We start from the raw sequence: 22,286 nt of genomic DNA, 5'->3' as shown, positions 1-22,286 counted from the left end.
AGTCAAATCTTGCTGATGCTTTCTAATCTTGATTCATCTATCCACTCCTCCATCCATGTGCTCATCCACCCATCAGTCCTTTCTCTAATTCATCTGTCTACACATCCACCCACCATCATCCATCCATCCATCCATCCATCCACCATCTACCCATCCACCCACCCATCAATTTATCTACTCAATAATTCTTCCATCCATCCATCCATCCATCCATCCATCTATCCATCCATCCATCCATCCAACCATCCATTCTCTCACCCATCCATCTTTCCATTCATCCATTCTTCCTGCTTTCCATCTATCTATCCAACACCTTCTTGAGTGTAATGCAGAGATGAATCAGCTGTGGTTCTCATCCTCATGTTGGTTATAGTTCCAGAAATACGTAAAAGCAATGCAACCTTAGACAAGGAGCTTCACTTCTGTGCCTCTGTTTCTTTGTCTTATTCTATTGGGGTTCAAAACAGAACCTACTCCTAGGGTTATGGACAAGGTTCAGTAAATTGGTTCAGGCAAAACACTTCAAACAAAGCCTGGCACTTAGTAAGCCCTCAATGAATGCCATCAGTTGGCAGTGGTTGTTGTTCTTCGTATGATCATGATTATGATTGTGATTATGATTATGATCGCTGCTACTACTATTACTAGGGTAATCCAGGAGGCTTGTCCAGGGCCAGAGCAGCATCTCCCATTCATCCCATGATCTCCACAACTCTTGCTTATGAGATGTTAATAGGTATTTATGCAAAGAGAATTCTGAGGCCGAACAGTTTGGGTTTCAAGGAAATAAAACTGAAAAGCTCTGCAGGATTTCTCATAGCCTTTAATATGCTCATGTGAATTGTAAATCTCCAAGAAGTTGGGGGGGGGGACCTAATATGCAGCATTTCAAGAAATGTTTATTGCAAACTTGCAGAACAAACGGTTGGGGGACCCAGTGTTGGCCTGCTTCCCTCTGCCTGAGCGGGTCCCTGGGGCTGCATTTCCTGTCCTTGCTCCTTCACCTGGCCCAGCTCCTGTCTCTGGGCTTGCGTTGCTGCAGCGCATTCAGCACCCCATAGCATCAGATTCCCCACGGAAATGCACTGGGGTCCTCCATGGGAAGGCCTGCTGGAGGAGGAGCTTGAGAGTTCAGGTGGGGCTGAGGTCCATTAAGGACGCAGCGGTGGACTTAATTCCAAGTGGCCGACTCCGTATCGATTTGGGTCACCAGTGTCAAGGCGTCACTTTCAGTCGTGTTTAATTTAAACAAACAATAAAAAACTCGGTTCTGTCTGAGATGCAGCCTGATGGATGTTTAATTCCCAGCATGGAGTGGCAGAGGGCAAGGTAGGAAGGAGCCGGAGGACTGCATGAGTGTGTGGTGGGGAGAGGCGAGGGGTGCGCAGGGGAAGAGAGAGAGAATGTGTGGATCTTGGGGTGGAGCCTGGGGAAAGCCCCCACTAGATCCCTGGCCCCAGAATCCAGCATCCCTCTACCTTGGCCACTTCGAGTCATTCTTTTCACTTCTGAGACTCAGTTTACTTATCTGTACATTGGGCATAAATAAAGCTGCCACAGACGGCTCTTACGAGGGATGAGGGAGGTGGAACACGCCAGGCTTGGGCGAGTTTTGTTTTTTTATCTCACTTCCCAACCAAGTCCTGGCTGGAGGGGCGGAGCGGGGGGATGCGCATGTGCACCTCCACAGGTCCCCTGCGCCTGTCCCCTGCGCCTGTCTCATGCACCTGTCCCAGCTGCCTGTCCTGCGCGCATGTGTGCGGCTTGGCCCAGAAAGGCTTTTCAGAGCTCTGGCCTCTCCCTGGGTTCCAATCTGGCTCTAGAACGAGTGTGTTGTAGGGGACAAGTTCCTTAGCCCGCCTGTGCCTCAGGTTCCTCATCTGTAGAATACAAATAAGGACAGTAGCCACGTCGTATGTTACCGTGCAGAATTTTATACTGGGTGCCTGGGTAAGAGAGACCCTCACATAAATACTTACCACTCTCACTATTTGTATCAAAAGCCATAGGGTGTCCCCCAAACCAGCAGAGCCCATGCCCTTGGAAGCCAGGCTGAGGGAGGTAATGATATGCCATATTCCTTCCCTCTCCTGGAAATAAACATGCCAGAGGTCACAGAGGGGTGTCTTTGACCTCTGGGGGTGTTCCCTAGGGTCCGGAGAAGAGGAATTTGCTTTGTGCTGTGGTGCCCTCTGTTGGGAGAGCCTAGCTCAGTAACCATGGACCAAGGGAGGTGGGGGCAGACAGCCACAACTCTGGCTGCCAGGAGGTCCGGGGCTCCTCCTCCGCCCCACGCCCAGGGAGGAGGCATGTCCCGCCGGGACCCATGGGTCTGAGTGCTGAGGCTGCAAAGTGGAGGCCCCCCCTGGTAGCCAATCCACTGGGAGTTAGGAACAGAGGGACAGTAAGCAAGTTAAAAGCCTGTGGCTGCCCCGGGTGACCTCTCCTTTGGCTAAGTCCCCTGTGCCCTCTGCCTACTGTGCCTCCCAGTGCTTCGGATATGCCTTTCTCTGGGGCAAAAGGAAAGGCACCAAAGCTGTGCTTATGAAACAGGAGCTGGAGGAGTGGGCTTCCCCAGGAGACGGTGTGCAGAGATAGCGGTATTAGGACGAACAATTGCCATATGGTAATAAACACACACTTTGCCACCCTGCCCCTTTCGGAAAACCAACTGTGCACCTGGGCAGGATGCCCTCTCTCTGAACACACCATCCAGGGGGCTGTTGGTTCTTTGAAAAGATTCACTGCCACAGGATGCCTGCTAGGCTACGTGCCAGCCTCGTGCCCAAGGAGCTGAGGAATGGAGTGGATAGGACAAAGTAACCTGTCTCCATCCATCCATCCATCCAACCCTCCATCCATCCATCCCTCCATCCAACAAATATTTATTCTGGGCCTACTATGTGCCAGGCACTGGCCAGGAAGACTTACAATTATAATACAGGGTGATGTTACAAGAGAGTGGGGATGATTTGGAAGTCTGGTGCTGAAGAAGGGTTCATGGAGATATCCCCCACCCTGTCCCGGCCCAAACCTTGGGCCTAGGAGGCAACCCTCCCTTGGCTATCGGGCTCCCTTCCTCCTTGCTAGCGACTTTAGAGCCCCTTCCTGCTGCTCCCTGAGGATTTCTCTCCCAGCTGGTACTGACCAAGGCTGGGAGGAGGCATCACGGGGGCGGGGGCGGGGGGGGCGGAGGGGCTGACATCCCATCCATGCCTGGATTTCCTCTCTAATGGCTGGGCTACAGTAGTGCAGACAGGAAGCCTCGCCCATGCAGGCATTCACCTGGAATTGCCTATCCACCTGCCTGGCAGCTCTCTGATTGGCAGCTGGGCCAGCCGAGTAGGAATGCCCACACAGTGATGCCTGATATTTGCCGGCAGAACTCAGACCAGCAGGCCAACGTGAGGGTCCTCCCAGCTCGCCGCTGCTCCCCAGCTGGGAAGGCTCTTCCATGGAGGGCTTAGCACCTGTGATGGATTGGGTTCTGCTGGCCCTTTTCTTGGCCAGAGGTGGGGGGGTGGAGCGGTAGGGAGAAAGTAGTCAGGGACTGTGCCCCATGACGTGACTGGGTCAGCCCAAAGGGAGGCTGTGGGGGAGAGGTGACCTCAAGCTAACCCTCAGCAACTTGGAGAAGGAGAGACCTGGGTGGGTGGGGGCGAAGTGGAGCAAAGAACAGGAGCCAAAGGAAGAAGGGGCCTAAGACTTTAACACTGGAGCCACATCCAGCCCAATCAGCCTGGCAGCCAATTAGTCTGATTCAAAAAAAAAAAAAAAAAAAAACAACCCACGTAGGGACAAACTGTAATCAAACACCTATTTATAAGGGTTTATTACGATCATTATTATTATTTTACTGAGAGAATCATTCTAAAGCCTGTCAGGTGAACATGTGCTTTCAGATCTTCATAAATGCAAATCGCTCCTTCCCCTGGGCCGGTGGGCGTGAGCTGCAGCAAGGCTGCCTTGGGAAGCCCTGTTGTGAGGCTTCCAGAGGGCAGATGGAGGGAGCAGCTCCCTGCCATGGGGTATCTCTGCACAAGACTGGCCAAGAGACAGCTTAGCAACCACCTATCTCACTCCCTGCACCCCCTGAAAGGGCTGCTGGAGAGGCAACTGGCTATATACCCATTGCCCATCCAGGTAAACAGGGCAAAAGCCCTTAGGCAGCAATCTGACATTGCTGGAAATTCTCCACAGAGAAGGAAGCTGGGATTTCTCAATAGAATGTCCTAGAAAGAACACTGGGTCAAGAGCCCAGAGGCCTGGATTCTGAGCCCAGTGCTGCCTCTGGCTATGATGGTCTTTCCGGGGATCAGCTTGCCAGCAGGGGGGAGGCGGGGGATTCCCTGCCAGGTGTGAAGTTCCATGCTCTGAATCCCATCTAACCTCCTCCCACCCCCAGCCCACCCCAAGGGCTGGAGTACCTCTCCCCTCCCACGGGACCTCAAGGCTCACAGCCAGGCCTGAGGCGCAATGGTGTGTGTGTGTGTGTGTGTGTGTAATGAGATACAAGTCCCAAACCTCACTCCTCAGGCCTGGGGAAAAAGTGTCAGGCCTGACAAAAAGGTGAAAATGTGGTCTCTGCCAGGAGGAAACAACAAGTTCCTTAACCATTCCTGGCTGGATTCAAGAATGTGGCTGTTCTTGGAAGAAAGGACAAAACGTAACATTTTGTCGGTACCTGGGGGAAGCCATCCATAATTTGGGAAGTTTCAGAAGATTGATGCCCCTAATCCTTCACACTAAGAGCATTAAGAGGTGCAAGGCCAGTTCTGGGGGCCACACCCTGCCTGCTCCGCTCCACGGAAGGCATCGCTTGCTCACAAGGGAGGCTGCCTCCCTCCATCAGGCTGGGGGTGGGGGGCTGTGACCCCAGGGAAGGGATTAGGTGGAGGGGGATCAGACGGAGCTGGCTTCTGGGGGACAGGGTGCTCGGTCAGCTGGGGGTGGGTGGTGAAGCTAAGGACAGGGAGAGTTGTGAGGAGGGGAAGCTGGGGTAAGGAGAAGGGGTGGGAGGCAGGGAGGGGGAGGAGGGGGAGGGGGGCCGGGAGGGGGTGAGCTCGCCTTCTCCCTGCAATAAATCGGCTTAGCGGACGAGAGCCGAACAGCCCAGAAAGGATTAAAGAAAAGTCTGTATTATACAGCGGAGAGCGCGGCGAGGGGAGGGCGGGGAGAGGGGGAGGGGCGGAGGGAGAGCGCGGGGAGGGGGCGCTCGCGCCGCGGGGAGAGGCGAGCGCGAGGCACAGAGAGCGCGGCTCGGCTCCAAACTCCGGCGCTGCCGCCGATCCGACTCCGGGCCGCGCTGGGCGCCGCGCGCAGCCGGGGAGCCGGGAGCCGGGAGCCGGGAGCCGGGAGCCGGGTCGCAGCGCCCCGCGGAGCCCGAGCCGAGTCGAGCCGAGCCCGGCGCCCCGGCGGCCCGGCCGCGGGCGGCATGGGGGCGCCCCCACGGCGCCCGGCGCTGCCCGCCACCGTCTCGGCCGGCGGCCGGAGGCAGGAGCGCGCCTGAGCCCATGGCGAGGGGACCCGCCGCCTCCGCCACCGCCTCCGCCCCGCCACCGCCGCCAGCTCCCGGGCACCATGCGAGCCGCCCCGAGCCTCCGCGGCTGCGTCTGCCTGCTGCTCGCCGCGACCCTGGACCTGGCGCGCGGTGAGTGCGCGGGCGCCCGGCCGGAGCCCGGGTGGGGGACGCGCGCGGGGGGCGGGCCGCCGGGGGAGGGCGCGGGCCCGGGGCGCCCCGGAGAGGCTCGGGGTGCGAGCGCGGGTCCTGGCGTGGGGGTCCGCGCAGTCGCTCGGCTCGGCGACGGAGGGAGGAGGTCTCCTCCGGAGAGAGCGCTCGCGGGTCTGTGCCAGGGTGTGTGTGTGTGTGTGCGTGTGTGTGTGTGTGCGTGTGTGGACGAGCGTGTGCCTTTGTTGCGTCTACGGGTGAGGGTGTCCGGGAAGGAGCTGTGTGCGCAGAGGGTGCGGGAGTGTATTTAGAGATGTGAGTGTTGCAGATGGGGTGTTTGAGTGTCTGTCAGTTCCACGGAGAAGGTGTGCGTGTGAGAAAGAGTGAGCCAGAGTGTTTGGGCGTGTGAGCGGGTGCCCGCTTCTCGGTGAGGTGTGAAGTGTGAGAGCTTGTGTCATTGTATGTGTGAGCGTGTTGAAGGGTGGTGAGTATGTGAGGTGTGGCGTTTCTCGCGGGTCCCAAGTGTGCGGGTCTCTTTAGGGGTGTGTGGCAGCGGATGACTATTGCTGTGTGTGGGGGGGGAGTGTGTGTGCATAGGAGGGGGGAATGTGACACTTGGGCAGGAGTGTGCGTGGATCTGGGGTGTGGGGGTTGTGTTGCTTCGTGGGCCGGGAGTGTGTGTGCGTGCGATGGAGCGTGTGGTTTTAGTGTAGAGGGAGGTATGGATGTGTCTGGGGACAGAGGAGGTGTGAGCAGCCGTGTGTGTCCCGCATGGACTTGGTCCCAGCCAGGCTGAACCAGCTGGGAGGAGGTGGAAGCTGAGCAGGGTCTCCAGAGCAAGCGATCGGTGGCTCCGCAGCTCCAGGGTCCAGGGCTCCCGGCCGCCTCGGTGCCTCGCGACCGGCGCCGCCGCCTGGTGGGCCTTAAATGGTGCCGGAGCTTATCCTGGCGACCCAGGCACCTTTCGGGCAGTGAGCTCACACCGGGGCTACGAGCCCAGCGGGACGGAGGCGGGACCAGCAAAGAGCCAAGGGCGCGGAGACCAGAGGGTCCTTGTACACGATTCCCCGCTGAGTCTAGTGCCAACCCTGGGTGCCTAGAACCAGCCCCTCTGGAGTCACAGCCTGGCTCCGCCGTGACGAGGGTGCCAAAAAGTAGACATTGTGGCCAGTACGATCTCAGCCCCTAGCCCAACTGAGGGATGAAGGTAGGGGGTCAACTCTGTCCTGGCGTTTGCCTTGCCCTACCGGGAGGGAGATGCCTCACCAGGCTCTGAGAGTGCCTGCCAGGAAGGGGTGCCTCCCTAAAATAACCCCGCCCGGGGGTCCTTGGAGAGTGCTGGGTCTGCAGATGGGAGAAGCTGCAGAATTTGAGCCTAAATGGTGGTCTTGCTGGCAGAGGGCGGGGGAGGGGTTGTGTAACCCAGAAGAAATGTCAGCCCCATACTTTGTCCCCCTACCCTTGGAGCAAGAGACTTTCCAAAGTGGATCAGAATCTCCCCCAACTTTGGGGTGAGGGCTCCCTCCGTCGGATGCCTCTAGAGGGAAAGATTATCTGGGAGAGGGGTCCCGGTTCCAGGGCTGGACACCGGGCTTTGTTGAAAGGCACTGGAGCCCTCACCTGGACACTGCAGGGAGAAAGGATTGGGAGTTGGGGGCAGGAGGGGAGCACACTCCCCCCCCTCCCCCAGAACGTGCAGAACAGACGCGGTGGGGTTGGCGACTGACGGTTAAAGCTACGCTGGGAAACCCGGCTCGGTCAGGACCCCACCCTGAGAGCTCTCCCCAGAGCCCGCAAGCGGCGTTCTTTGGGCTGCAGGGCTGCGTAGAGCTGACCCGGCGTTCGGGCGCCTCCGCCCCTCTTGCCCGCCCCTGCAGGCGGCGGGGGAGGGGGCGGGGGCGGGGGCGGGGGCGGGGGGCTCGGGCTCCGGCGCCTGGGGTGAGCGTGTTTGGGCCGGGGGAGCCGGCGTGGCCTTGAGCTCCTCTGCCCAGGGTGAAGAAAGAGCTCCGACCCGGATCACGGAGGGGAAACTTTCCGAGCCTGGGGCGGAGGCAGGGGTTCTGAGCCACCGGGGGCCCCTCTTCTCCGCAGAGAAAGAGAGAGTGCTTGAGGGTGGGGTCCCTCCTTCCCCCTTCCAAGTCTGTGCTCAGGAGGGGGCGGGAGTACGAAAAGGGTCTGCAGGAGATGCCAGAGGCCGGCTTGCCGGAGGAGGGCGCCCTTCCAGGATATGACCAAGAGCTGTGCACCTGGCAGTTGGCTTAGCCGGGCCACCTGCCAGGGGCTGCCTGGGAGGGAGGAGAGGGTAGAATCCAGGGCAGGCATTCCGAAACATGCCTGCCAGTTGGCAGGAGGGGGGGAGGGGGGCGAGTAGAGGCATGGCTCTCATGCCCTCGCCTGTTGTGCCCCTAAGGGTCGCAGACAAAGGGGCTCAACTTTGGAGAGGTGGGTCTGTGCATTGGGAGAAAGGACTCCGCTGCACACAGGATTGGCTGGGCCATAAGTTTCTGCCCCTAACTCACCCTCCCCAGTATCTGACTCTGCAGTGGAGAAACCCACATTTCTCTCTTTTGCCAGATCACCCAGGAGCGCCCTGAGGCGTTTTCAAGTCTTCGGGCCCCAGATTCCCCTGCCTGGGCACTTCTGGGAAGCAAGTCCTTCCTGCAGTTGAGCCTGTGCAGTGGCCCGGAAGAGAGGGCACCGGCGATGGGGGGAGGGGAGGTAGGGTGGAGGTAGGGGAGAGAGTGGTTCTTGGCCCTGCCTCCTTTGGCCACGGGAAATTCTCGGCGAAGAGTAGTGGGGGGGCAAGCCCGGTTAGGGCGAGCCAAAGGCCCCAGCCAGTGACCCTGGCAGTTCCCTCTCCGCAGCCGCGTGTCAGCAGGTGGGTGGGTGGGAGGGCTGGCTCCGCTGGGGCCGAGGCTGCCGCAGCACTGAGACTGCGGGGGCTGTGCGCTCCCGAGCTGCTGTGCCGACTTTTAAGTATTTATCCTTCCTCCCCACCCCCACCCCACGCCCAGGGCGCAGGGCGGGGGTTCGGGCTCCGCTGGCTTCCTTCTCACCGCCCCTCCATCCCCACCCCCCACCTCTCCAGGCGCCGCGCCGCGCGGCCGTGGGCCGAGCCCAGAGCCAGTTGCTCTGCCCCTGCTCCCCCAGCCGCCCCGCCCCCAGCCTGGCCACACCCCCAGCCCTAAACCCCACCCCTTTCCCACCCCATCGCAAACTCGAGTTTTTCCAGAGAGGTTGAACTAGTTTTTGCTTTTTAAGTGCAGAGAATGTTCGAGCTGGAAGTGACCTCCGCGATCACTTATTCAGTGGTTCCGAAACTACTCTTTAGCAGGAGGACCCTTTTAGAGTAGGAACTGATGATCACCCTCCCCCGAAATCCTAATGCCTTGGGCAAGATGGCAGGCACAAAAGGAGAGCTGCCTGGGTTCCTGCGGGTGATGAGACTCCACTACGGACGATCCTTACACACAAGTCTCCTGAAACAGTCTGAGATTGCTTCTTTCCTAATATCTGGCAGGGATTCTGGTTTCTCAATAGCCCCGATTGTGTGGATCAGCTGCAGTGTGTCATGCACGTGCTGGCCGCTTCCCAGGCCTCATGCAGCTGCAAGATGGGCTTAAGCTCCTCTTTTCACAGACTAGGAAACTGAGGCTCAGAGTTTTACGATTGGTTAGTGACAGGGGTACTGGCTCCTTCCAGCTCCCTGCCTGGCCCAGCCCCAAGCGCTCTCTTTCCTTCCAATGTTCCCTCTATGGGGCTCAGAGAATCCCTAGGGCAGGGGCAGGCAGGCTACCAGTGATGCCTTAGATTGGCCTGGCTACCCCAGCTTTCCAGAACATCTGTCTCACGCACAACTGAGGCAGTTGAAGTGACTTCCTCAGGTTTCTGGATTATGGCAGTCCTGACTTGGAAGGTGGGAGCCAAATAAAGAGCCGAACAAAGAAGAAACTGGTTAGTTCTGTTAACTGGGTTTCCTGGGATCCCTGTAGGTGTCTAACCTGGCTTCCCACCCTCCCCCCTGTGTAGGTGTCTAACCTGGTTTACCACCCTACCCACCTCTGCAACATCTCCCGACTGAGCACAGTGCTAAGCCCTGGGAACATGACCTTGAACATGGTGGGGGAGTCCCTGCCTTTACGGTGTTTACTGCTTAGTGGAAAATTGATTCTTCACTTAGCGGGAGGAAGGGGCTGTATCTCCAACCCTAACTGAACTCTCACTGCTTCGTCGTTCTTGTCTCATTTAATCCTGACAACCACACTGAAAGGTAAAACTAGCCCTCTTTTGCTGGTGAGGGAACTGAGGCTCACAGAGGTTAAGTGACTTGTCCAAGGCCACCCATTCAGTAAGTGGTGAGCAGAGATGCAGACGAGGGCTGACTCTTGCCCCCTGTGCCCTGGTGTCTCCCAGTGGCGATGACACTCAGGCACTTCCTTGGCTCCAGCCCCACAGACGGCTTAGAGTGTGCAATTCCCTGTCTGGATGTTTTACTCCTTCCAAACCCTCACAGAGATAGAATTATCCAGTGCGTGCTTCTGCCTAGGTGCGAGAAGGGGTTGTCTCTGAAAGCCCTCCTCATTGTCAAGACAATGAATGGGCATCTGATGTGGGCGGGGCACGTCAGAGAAGAGAGAGACTTCTATCCTCATCCCAATGGGGTGAGAGGTTGGGCGCGTTCGTGAGAAGACGAATGACAGTCCAGGTGGAAATGTGTTGACACTTGCTAGATGCCAAGTGATTGACATCCCCTACAGGAAGTTCTTGGGGAAGAGTGATTCCTTGGGGGATCAAGGGGATGCTTCATAGGGGAGGGAGGACTTTAGCTAGACCTTGAAGTAAAGAGAGGACATTAATAAGCTGAGGGCAAAGGAGGAAAATGTGCCAGGAGGGAAACTGGCCTGAGCAAAGAGCTGGAGGTGGGACTGTGCGTGGTGGGACCTGCTCAACTCAAGACCGGTCTCCCCAGAGTCTGGTTGAAAACTGGTAGAAACAAGAGTCAATTACGGATAGCTACTATTTATCGCACACCTATTACATGTTCTTTATGCGTTAAATGCTCTCAGTAATCTGTGAGGCAGTGTCATTAGCCATGTTTTGCAGATGGAGACAAGAGACCTGGGATCTTTCTCTCTCTCTCTTTTCCTTCTTTTCTTTTCTTTCTTAAATAATGAATGAAGCTCAGGATTTCTTTTTAAGCGCAACAACTAGGAGTTTCAAACTCAGGTCTGAAGCAATCCAGAGACACTGCTGCTCCCAGAAGAGAGGAGAAACTATTTTTTCATCACTGGAAGGAGGAATACAACAGTCTCCACCACTTGCTAGAGGATGTGAAGCCTTCTGTTTTAAACGACAAATGTCAGCGGTGGCAAAACACACAGCATCACTTCCTAAGGGCTGTCTGCCTTCAGGATGAAGGTCCTGGGAAGGAACAGGGGGATGAGGTCCCGGAACCCACCTTTATACTTTCAGTGGGGTCCAGTAGCAGAGGGGGGGGGCCCATGATCACAGAGACCTCCTAACCAGGATTTCATGGATGGAGCAAATAAATCCAACATGCACGGAGCTGGAGATGCACAAAGTAGTAGCCCAAAGGAGCTGGAAAGGACATTGCGGCCCCCAGGCAAGGAATCTGATCGACCAGCCATTCCTGCATCCACCGGCCACGTACTAGATTTATGTTGGATATTAGGCACGCCCACCTCCTTACTGCCTGCCTTCTTGGTAGGTGGCACAGTTAGGTAAGCCACCTCAAGAGGAGCCCATTGGACACTCTCCCTGGGATCTGGATCCAGAGCAGAGGAAGACTGAGAACCCCTGAAAGGACCCCTTGCCAGTGGGGGCCCCCGAGAAACAGCACTTCTCTGTTTCCCTGAGGCTAATAATGATGGGACGTACCCTACTCCCCAGGGTGTTCATAGGCTGGAACGAGTCGTTACATGCAAAACGCTTCGCTCAGTCCTGCTCGCTCTGCTGATGACCAATATTAACGGTGGTTATGCTGGAGTTGCTGCACTTCAAACTGCATGGGTCCCCCCAGCGCCTGGGGCTTCCGCTTGTCCTTGTGTTCCAGAAACTTCCATGTTCCACTAGTTACTTTTCTGGGGCTTGAGCTGTCCAGAGTTGGCTTCTGCTGTTTGCAAAACAAGGACCCCATTGATACCCTCCCGAGGCACGATGAGCCTCAGAGTTGCCGGTAATGTCTGGGACGGCTCCTGGTCCGCGAGCTGGGGCTGATTGATCCCACCACTTGCCCCTGACCTCCCTGGGAGGTCCAAGGCATTGGCACTGCTCCTCCCCAACAACCGAGTGTAGATGCAAGTTGTTTCTCCTGGTGAGATGAGGGGATGGAGCCAGTCTTGCCGTGAACCTCCTATCCCCTGCCCTGGGAAGCCCCATGAAGGCAGGGCCCTGGCCGGGTCTGCTCACTGGTGAATCTTCCCCATAAAAAGCATGGTGGGTGCTCAGTCAAGCTTGGTTGTTTAGGTCATAAACCATCTTTGGCCTTCAGACATGGATGTCCTGGTTTAGAAGAGACTTTCTACAGAAACACATATGGAAAGGTTTACAGCACGTGGAATTTGGGCTGGATTCACAGGTGAACTTTCCGTTGGCAAAGTTCTGCTCCTGGAACTACACTCTTGTTCTCTCAGATAATCAAAATGATGCAGACGCTGGCTCCAGACCTCGTCCCTACTGGCTGGTAGTCCCCGAGAGCTGACCAAGGGCTTCTACACCTGGCATGTCATCAAGCCCTCACATAAGACACAGAGGCAGCTACTCTCTTGCCCATCGAGCAGGGAAACTGAGGCCTGGGGAGGTGAAGAGACGGAGGTGGGATGTGCCTAGAGTGGAATCTGGGTTTGGTGGCTGTGTGCCCAGCCTTCCATCCCTCCCCCACCAGCCTACAGGGGTCTGGAATGGGACAGGCCAGCTCCCAGGAGCTTACAGGCTGGTAAACTGACCAAAAAGCATGCTCTGTGAGCTGGATGCTCTTGTAGCCACTTTGCTGACATGAGCTCCTCCCTCTTCCACTGCTGTCCAGAAGGGTGTCACATCCCCAGTCCATCAGTGAGGATGCTGCTGTGTCCGGGTCACACAGCGGCGAGACCAGAGCCCACGGTCTCTCTGCTCCACAATCTTGGCCTGCTCAGAGGTTTCTGGCCTTAAACTTCACCTTGTCTGCCCCCTCCCCAACTTCCACCCTTTCTTGGCTCAGAGAAGAGACCTCCGCCCTTAGCCAGCATAGCCCCTGACCACACAAACCTCCCTCCAGTTTCTGTCCCCACTTCTCCGCCCTCCATAACTCCTTCCCCCTCCCACTGACTCAGGTTCCCCTAAGAGTGTTGGTAGCGCACTTTGGGTAATACTCTGTTAGAAGAACCCTCCTCTGGGGCTGGAGATGCTCAAGGGTTGGTCTCCCTGCTGAACTGAGAGCTCTCAAGGGTGGGCATCCCTGCACCCCAGCCTTGGCACAAGGCCTGGCTCTGGGCAGATCCTCAGGATGTGTTTGGTGAATGAATGGATGACCCCCCCTCCCCCATAGAGCTTGAGTTTCAGTCCAGACACTAGGCCCGGGCCTGTTTCCCGGCCCTGACCAGTCACCTCTGGAAACACTTTCTGGTGTGAGAATGTGCCCATTGTCCAGTACGGCTCACCATCACTCACACTGGCATCCCGGCTGGCATCTGGGGGATGAGCCAGCAGGCGAATGTGGTAAGAAGACCAAAGGGCTTCCTGTTCCCTCTGGCTTCTCCTTGTGGAGGGGGGCTGTCCTTGACTGGGGATGAGTGAGGGTTTGGGGAAGAATGGACGGAAGGAACCAAGGACGGAAGGAAGGAAGGAAGGAAACATGCTTAGAGCCCCTTCTATGCCTGTGTCCAGGACTGTGCCAACCTTGTTCCATTAAATCAACCCAGAAGCTTTAGGAGGTCATGTTCTCTCCATTGGACAGATGAGGAACGAGGCTTGGAGAGACTGTGTGATTTGCCTAAGGTCCCACGGCTCGTAATGGGCAAGGACTGGATTCACACCCAGGCATTGATTGGCACGTCTCTTTCCAACTCTGAGTGGAGCCCGTTGGTGGTTTGAAACCGACCGCGGTGGGGGATTTACACCATGGAAATTGGCCAACACTCCAGATCCGAGCTCCCCCCAGCCCAGCGCTGGCTGTTAACTTTTGCCAGCACAACACTGGGCAGGCTCATCCTTCCTCAATCACTGTCTCTCTGGACAGTTAGCCGGGGTTAATGGCCTCGGCTTTCCATCTGAACTGGGTTCAAGTCCCAGCACGGCCCCGTCCTAGCGGAGTATACTAGAGTTGGTCGCTCCCTTTCTCAGTCACGCTTCCTTCGTCTTTTGAAAGTGGAGGGTGTCATGAGACAAATGAAACTCTACCTGGGAGCACCTGGCCGGTAACCTGCCCTCACTCATGGCCCCTCCCTTCCTCCTGACCCTCGGGGTGGAGTCTCTCTGAGAGGCCGCCTGGGCTCACACTTTTCTTCTCCCTCCCCCAGAGGCTGACTGGGGAGCCAAGTCAGGGGATCCAGTCACTTCCATGAATTGAGCAATTGCCCTAGCCTCCTGCTGGGCCGGCAGACACCTCCCTCAAGGAATTTCGAGTTGTTGGCAACCCCACACAACACGGGCTCATTTGAGAACAAGAAACGATCGTGTATAATAAATGGCCAATACAGGGATACCATGGATAAGTCTTTGGGGGCTAAAGGAGTGGCCCAGGAATGTTCTGAGGGATTGAAAGCATCTTGATGGGCAAGGAGGGCATCCCAGGCAAGGGAACAGTTTGCACAAGGGCCTGGAGGAGGGAGTCAGTGTGCTGTCTAGGTGAGTGAGGGGTTGGGAGGCAGTAAGGCAGCAGACCCCACTTGAGCATACGGTGCCCGTTGAGAGGCTGGGGATGAGGCTGGTGTTGTTGGCGGAGGCCTGTGTGCCCAGGGCCAGGGGTCTGGATTCGAGCCCGGGGACTGTGGGGAGCAGTTGAAGAGAGAAGAGTGACATTCCCAGAGCAGTGTTCTAGGAAGATGAATTGGTTTTTCTGGGCCACCTGAAGCTGGAACCTGTTTGGAACCTCCGTTGGGTTATAAATGGTTGTTCTGGGGCGCCCAAAGAGACAACGGCCTAAAGGAAGAAATGCTGTCAACAGGGGCAGTTCATCTTACCCGGAGTGTCCAGACCTGGCAAGGAAGAAAACCAGGCCCTGCCAGGATCACACGGCCCGGAATGGAGCTGTTCCAGCTGGAGCATGTACCTTGGGCCTGAACCGAGTGTGATGGGAGTAGCTTTTCCTGGGGAGAAGCTTCTAGATCTCCAGGAAGCATGGGCCCCGGGGTCTGACCAGGGTTCAGACGCCCTCTCCACCACTCATCCAGCATGTGAACTCAGGGAACTCTTCACTGCTCTCAACCTTGACTTCTCCAGCAGAGCACGAAGCTCGGCATGGTGGCCTGGTGGGGTGGGGGCCGCTGGGCAGGGTAAATCACAGACGGTGTGGGGACCACGTCCTCGGTGCCCAGCACACAGGAGGCGTGTGAGAAATGGCTACTACTCTTATGACGATGTCTGCCTCCCCGCCATATCCCCGAGTGCAAAGGGGAAGAAGTGTTGGTGAGCCTCAGTGCCCAGCCAAGGGGGTACGTTGTAGGTGTCCCCACGTGGAGCCCCACATGAGTCCGCAGGCTTGGAATTACAGAGCGTCAGAGCCAAAAGGGAGCCGAGAAATTATTTGCACTATCTCCTTCCTCCCATTTTAAGCTGGGGAAACTGAGGCCAGAGAGGAAGGACTCTCTGTCACTGTACATACTGTGCGTGATATGGGGACAGGCCTTCTCCCTCCACATTCTGGGGGCCATCCCAGGGCTTGGTCAGGTGGGCCCACCACCCTCAGAGCCTTCTGCGGGGAGGTCTCGGGGTCCCCCAGACTTGGGTGGGAATCTTGGCGGTGCTCCAGTGGGAGCGACCCCCCAGCCTCATAAATCACAGGAGCAACTTGGGGGTCGCCAGGCAGAGAAGCAGCTGAGCCATTGGGTTTTTTTGTTCCTTTGCCAAGCTGTTCCCTTTGCCCTTTTGTTTCTCTTTCTGCAGAGGCACTCCTGCCCCTCCGATGGGGTTGTTTGTCACTAGTCGTTGGCGACTCCATTATGTCCCCAGCGCCATTTCTTCCTCCCCTCTCCCTAGTGCTGCCCCAGAGGAAGGCGTCCATCACGGGCTGCCCTGGCATCGTGCTGGGCTGGTGGGGAGGGACCGCGTGGGGGCTTGGGGGCACTGGCAGGAGGCAGACTGGCTGGCGGGACCCAGGGGTGAATGGCATCCTCATCTAGAGCTGGTGCTCACTGCCCGGGCATGCAGCTTGTTGTCAAGAGGGTGTTCGGGCCGTACAAATAGCCCAAGGCCAGGTGCCTGGTTCTGCAGACGCAAGTGACAAAATGTGCATCGTCACCCAGCACCCAATGTCGTGGGCAGGGGCAGAGGGAGTGGGGTGGGGGGCGGGGAGCCACCAAAGCAATCCCATCACAAAGACTTCTTTGTTCGCTGGGGCAGCAGAGGAGTGGGCTGGGGCCCAGCTCGGAGGAGGAGAGGCTGTGGAAGGCGAATTCCTGAAGCCCAGTTGCCCGCCTGAGGAGCCCGGTGAGAGGAGAAAGGCAAGCCCCCCCATCCCGGGAAAGGATGCCGGTTGCCTAATGGGGAAGAGTCAGTGGTTCCCAGGACAGTCTGAGTTGCAGAGAGAGCAAGTTCTTGTTGCACGAAGCAGCGGAGTTCATTCGTTCGTTCATTCATTCATTCATTCATTCATTCATTCATTCACTGATTCCATCACCGGTGTAGGCAGTGTTAATTGAATGCTCCCTGGGGGTGAAGCACTGTGCTGTTCTAGAAATCCAGAGCAGAATGAATAGGCAAGTCCTTGCCCTCCTGGGACTTACAGTCTAGGGCTGTGCTATTCACTACGTGGCCGTGGCCATGGCCGTGGCCTAGGACTGACATGTACAATACAACACATAAGAGTATGAGCATGGGACCACATGTGGTGCTAGTAATGGGTTGCTATTTACATCCATGGCAATAGCAGTAACGCGATGCCTACCCTTGTGCCCAATCCTACCCTTGCACCCTTGTGCTGATGCTAGATTTTCTGGAGGGAAAAGTAGCATATGAGCATGGGTCCTTAGGAAGGTGGAACCGGCTTTCGAGGAACACGTGAACTGGAAGCAGCAGGTAACTTTGGGATCACATGGCAGTTTGCAAAGAGGACCCGCCTGCACTCTCCACTCACTGATCATGTTGGCCTTTGCAATGTGTCATCTGCGCTCTAGACTGCTCGGTGTCCCTCCAGCTTCCTGTCCCTGTCTCAGCTTTTATTTAACAGAATTAAACAAAATTCAGTTCCGCAGTCCACCCAGCCACATGTCAGATGCTCAAGAGCCACATGCGTCTCCTGATTTGGACAGCACAGACGTAAGCAGGACATTTTCATCGTTAGAGAAAGTTCTCCTGGACAGGGTGGGTCCGGGGTGGGCAGTGTTCCCCTCCGGGAGGGGCCGAGGACTGACCACAGGTAACAAGGAATCGGGGAGGGAGGGTCTTTCCCTGTTTCTTTCCCATCCTGTCCTTCCAGTGGTGCCAAGGAGAAAGCCTCAGGCTGATGATCTCATGTCTTTAATGCCGGCTGTCGCCTGCTAATCTGCCTTTCCAACCAAAACGGGTGCGGGTCAACCAGTGGGCCCAAGGGAGTGAGAGTTGTAGTAAACGGTGTTTTGTTTTCATTGTAATTCTTTTAGTTACCCTCTGTTTAAGGCAAGGGAGGCTGGTTTGCCATTTGGGGCAGTGATTTAAATTCTCTCTCTCTTTTTAAAATGGCTTATTTAAGTAAAGAATGAGCCAAGTTAAAGAAAAATGCTAAGTACGCCACAGAGCAGGTGGCACACGGATAGGGCCAATCTGTGAAGGTGGCGGGCGCGAATGCCTGCCGTGGAGAAATCCTAGTTCAGATGGAATGACGCAGGCTTTGGAGGCAGATAGAGTAGGGTTCAAGTTTCGGCACCCCGGTGTGTAAACTCGATGGCTTTGGGACGGGTTTCTTTCCCTCTGTAGCATTCAGGTGCCAACAAGAGCCACCGGGCTCAACGGGGGAGTCTCAGAGGGGGGCTTATTAAGGGGACGGTTTGCATGGGGGTTAGGGTAGGCAGCAGGGGATGGCGCCACCCTGGGCTCGGAGCAGTTGGCGGCTGCTCCCACCCAGAGACTGGAGAGGGCCATGCAGAGAGAGCCTCGGGGAGCTGACGGGGAGCTGGAGGGAGAAATACCCCAACTTTTTTACCCTCCTTTTGTCTTTGAGTGTTTTTCTGGTGCTGCCCATTGACCAAACCCCAGGGGGAAGCCCATACAGGGGGGTCTCCCAGGTACAGAGTGGGAGGAGGGTGAGGTGTGCAAACAGCAGAGATCTAGCACCGTCTTGCTAAGCCTCAGTTTCCCCATCTGTGAAATGGGGATGGTGCTGCTACCTACCCAACAGAGTTGCTCTAATGAGGGAAGGGACCACATGTGGTGCTAGTAACGGGTTGCTATTTACATCCATGGCAATAGCAGTAACGCGATGCCTACCCTTGTGCCCAATCCTACCCTTGTACCCTTGTGCTGATGCTAGATTTTCTGGAGGGAAAAGTAGCATATGAACATGGGTCCTTAGGAAGGTGGAACCGGCTTTTGAGGAACATGTGAACTGGAAGCAGCAGGTAACTTTGGGATCACATGGCAGTTTGCAAAGAGGACCCGCCTGCACTCTCCACTCACTGATCATGTTGACCTTTGCAATGTGTCATCTGCGCTCTAGACTGCTCGGTGTCCCTCCACCTCCCTGTCCCCTGGTCCATCTCGCTGATTGATTACCCCACCCCAGGGCACATGGATTCGTCATCCTCCAGTCTATTTTCCACCCAATTTCCCACGGAGAGGTTCTTTCTCCTTAGATCCATTTAGGTCATCTTTCTTGCCATGCCCACTGGCTCCTACCACGTGCAACCTGGTCCACATCGGTCACGAGCAGGCTCCAAGCTAGCCTCCTTCCAAGTGGAAAGGCAGGTGCTCTCCAACTGGAGCCTCTCTCCCTGGAGGCTGCTTCCACCCTCGCAGGTGGGGGAGAAGGGGAGGACCGGCAAGTAAGTTAGTCCTTTGGACCGCCAGCTTTTTATCCTTCACCCAAAAGCTGAGAATGCCACGGCCATTTTTAGTGGCATCTTCTTGGCTGGGGGGAGGGGGGCGGGTTAGCTGGCGGTCAGGGAGTAGCCGGCTTCCAAGACCATAACTCTTTCTTGGGAAAACTTCCCCCAACAGCCTCCTCAGCTCACAGCTTCTTGGTTGGCTGAGGTGACTTTCCTTATGCCCCTCGATTTTCCTTTGTCTGGCTTTTTTTTCCATCTACCTTGACTGTTCAAAATGACTTTGATGGGCACCACTTCCGCCAATTGAAATTCATGAGACGCTTACGCATTCGGTGCTTTGCTGAAATTGCTGTGACAAATACCAGTGGCTATTTCTTCTCTGGCTCATTCTCTAATGTGCTCCAGGCAAGACAGAGTGCCCTGCCCCTCACCAACATGCCATCTGGCGACACCGCCATCCTCCGCCAGCCCTGCGACATGCCCTGCCCTGGTGCAGGTGGGTCTCAGCCCCGCCTGCTGGCTCAGTGGCTGCACCACCCTCCCGAGGAGGGACCAGTTGCTCCCTGGGGATGAACATCCATTGGGAAGGACTTCACCAATGGCCCCGTCAGGTCTCAGTTTCCAAGTTGGCCGAAGTGACATTCTTTTGTTTCGCTGCCTTCCCATCTACCTGACTGTCCAAATTGGCTTTGATGAGGACTCGTCCAGCTGAATAGGGGCTGGGTCCTGCAGGCTGGGTTTCCCTCTGTGCTGGCTGTGAGGTCTCCATCTTAGCACCAGGGTTCCACCTCTGGCTTCTGGGGTAAGATCCCGGGTCTCAGAGGTAGCTTTGTCACCCACGAGTCTTATCTCCCTGGGTGCTGGTGTCTTCTGGTCGGCCCGTTCCGAGCTGCTCCCTGCGGAGCTTGCCAAATTTTGGCTACACCTTCATGACATTTGTCCTATGTAGCTACGTCCCATCCCCACTATTATTCACATCATCATTTTCTTAAAATCAAATTTGAATTAATTTCCTCTTTGTTGACTTGTCTTATGTAGAGACATCATGTATACGTGTATTATACTGAGTATATTTTTTTTTCTTAATTCATAGTAAGATAATATGTAACTATTTGAATTTTTTTAAAAAGTTTCCTCCCGGGGCACCTGGGTGGCTCAGTCGTTAAGCGTCTGCCTTCGGCTCAGGTCATGATCCCAGGGTCCTGGAATCGAGCCCCGCATTGGGCTCCCTCCTTGGCGGGAAGCCTGCTTCTCCCTCTCCCACTCCCCCTGCTTGTATTCCCTCTCTCGCTGTCTCTCTCTCTGTCAAATAAATAAATAAAATCTTAAAAAAAAAAAAAGCTTCCTCCTACCACCTAACATCATCACGAGCCATGATGGAAAACACCAGTTTGGTAGAAGGGGCACCAGCCTCAGACTTGTGAGCCCCAGGATCTGATTTCAACTCCTCCATTAACTTGCTGCATGACTGGCTTACCCCCCCACCCCTCGACTCTTAGGTCCATACACAAAGGGGTGAGTCTGGACGATTCCAGTTCTAAGATTCTATGATGGATAATAGGATTGGGAAGGAGAATCTCATCTACGTCTAAAATGTCTCCTTTAAGATATGTTTGAATTACCCTGGAATTCCCACCTTCGGGAATTGGGCAGCATCCTGCCTCCCGTGGAGCTTGCTAAGGAACGGCAATGTCAGCAAGGTGGGTCCAATGGCTACTCATTTCCTTGGTGCGTACACATGGCCTCAACTCAGTTCCATTCATCGGTCATCGCTCTGGGTGGGTTCCTGTGCTAGGGCTGACACGGTAGGAATAAATAAGACCCAGTGCCTGTCTTCAAGGAGTTCACAGTCTCCTGGGGCATGTAGGCAGGCAGACAAATAAACTGGGGTATAATATTGGAAATTCTAAAATTGAATTAGCTACCCAGTCCTTGCAGGAATGCAGATGAGGGAATAACTAATCTGCCTGAGGTTTGGGGGAAAGTTACATATCACTGGAAGGGGTGACACATGACTGGGTCTTGAAGGATGCATAGGAGTTTGCCAGGCTAAGAAGGAGATGGAGAGATTTTTAGGAGGATGTAACAGTAGGAACAAAGACTCATAGGCTGGAAAGGGCCTGGATCATCTGGGAGAGTCTGGGAGACAGTGGTGAAGGGTATGTGTTGCGGGAAAAAAGTGAGGCTGGAGGCGACCCAGGGGGACAGATCAAGTGCATTTGCCAGAGGTGGGTTAGCCTTGCAACTAGGTAGATTTTCCAGGTCTGGACCCACAGGCCTACTGGCACTCACAGAGGCCCCAGGGAGCCTGCTGGCCTCACCCTGGGAAGCAAGAGGCCCTCCTTTCCCACTGAAAAGACCTCATGGGGCCCTTTGCTGCATACAGACAGGGGACAAAGCTATGGGGACAGGACTTCAGGGCTGGACGGAGAGAGGCATTTTAATCCAGGTTGACTCTTTAAAAGATGCCTCTTCCCATTAACCTGGGCTCAGCCCCCTGGGACAGCACCTGGTTACAAAGCGGCCTCTCTAAGCTATGTGGATCCAGGGAAAGACTCCTGGGCTTGAGGTCAACAGAGATGTGTGGCCAGGTCCAAGCTCTCTGCCTGGGTCTTCTGGACGTCACCTGCAAAGTGGTAATAATAGAAACCATGTAATGAACACTTGCTTTGTGTGTGCAGGCGCTGTGGAACCTCCTGCTTCTGCTAACTACTCCCTGCACCGTCTTCCTAATAACCTTCTGGGAGGTGTGCGCCGCTAGGATCCCCATTTTACCATAGAAGGAACTGAAACACAGAGAGGTTAAGCCATTCGCTCAGGGTCACACAGCTACTAAGTGGCTGTGCTGTTTTGAATCCACAATGTCTCACATTTTAACTGCTTTCTATGCTCTCCGCCGGAGATCCCTTCCTTCTGTGATTCCGAGACTCTCCAGACCTCCCATCTTGATCCTACACAGCTCTCAGGGGCTCAGGGACCTCAGGGGCTCAGGGACCTCAGGGGCTCAGGGACTCCAGCGGCAGCTGGAGCTGGGCCTGGGCCGCACGGCTGTACCACGGTGGAAGGCCACAGGCCTGGCCCCTCCCAACGTTGGCAGGCATGGGGTGGCAGCCCGGTTCTGCTCTGTTGTTTCTGGCCTCGTTATTATTATTATTTCTTTCAAGCATGCTGCTAAAAGCTTCCCGCAGAGAGCACACATCCCAGCTCTTTAAAATTTTAAGGGCTTTACTTAAACAATGTTATTTCCCTCGGAAAGGAGACAGAAGAAGCATATGTGATGGTTATATTTAGTTCAATGTGTGGGTCTGAGCACACAAGTGTTCAGTGGGCCTGGAGGTGACTAGGGAGGTGTGTGTGTGTGTGTGTGTGTGTGTATGGCAGTGGGAGGGTCTGCAGCTGCCCCCCCCCCCCCCCCCCCCCCCCCCCCCCCCCCCCCCCCCCCC

General features: G+C 55.8%; 1 protein-coding gene across 1 annotated transcript in view; it reads left to right on the top strand.

Moving 5' to 3' along the window:
* The first annotated feature begins 5,580 nt into the window (after positions 1-5,580).
* The window catches only part of IGSF21 (immunoglobin superfamily member 21), a 236,972-nt gene continuing 220,266 nt past the window's right edge, over positions 5,581-22,286 (top strand). The window contains exon 1 of the mRNA XM_035020234.1: positions 5,581-5,650. Within this exon, the coding sequence (XP_034876125.1) occupies positions 5,581-5,650 (70 nt within the window). The remainder of the gene's footprint in view (positions 5,651-22,286) is intronic.

The sequence above is a fragment of the Mirounga leonina genome, unplaced genomic scaffold (genome assembly GCF_011800145.1).
Source record: "Mirounga leonina isolate KUSES-001 unplaced genomic scaffold, KU_Mleo_1.0 Mir_173, whole genome shotgun sequence".
In the NCBI taxonomy this organism is placed as follows: domain Eukaryota; kingdom Metazoa; phylum Chordata; class Mammalia; order Carnivora; family Phocidae; genus Mirounga; species Mirounga leonina.
Note: the sequence above shows the minus strand (reverse complement) of the source record. Positions and strands in the feature narration are given on the sequence as shown.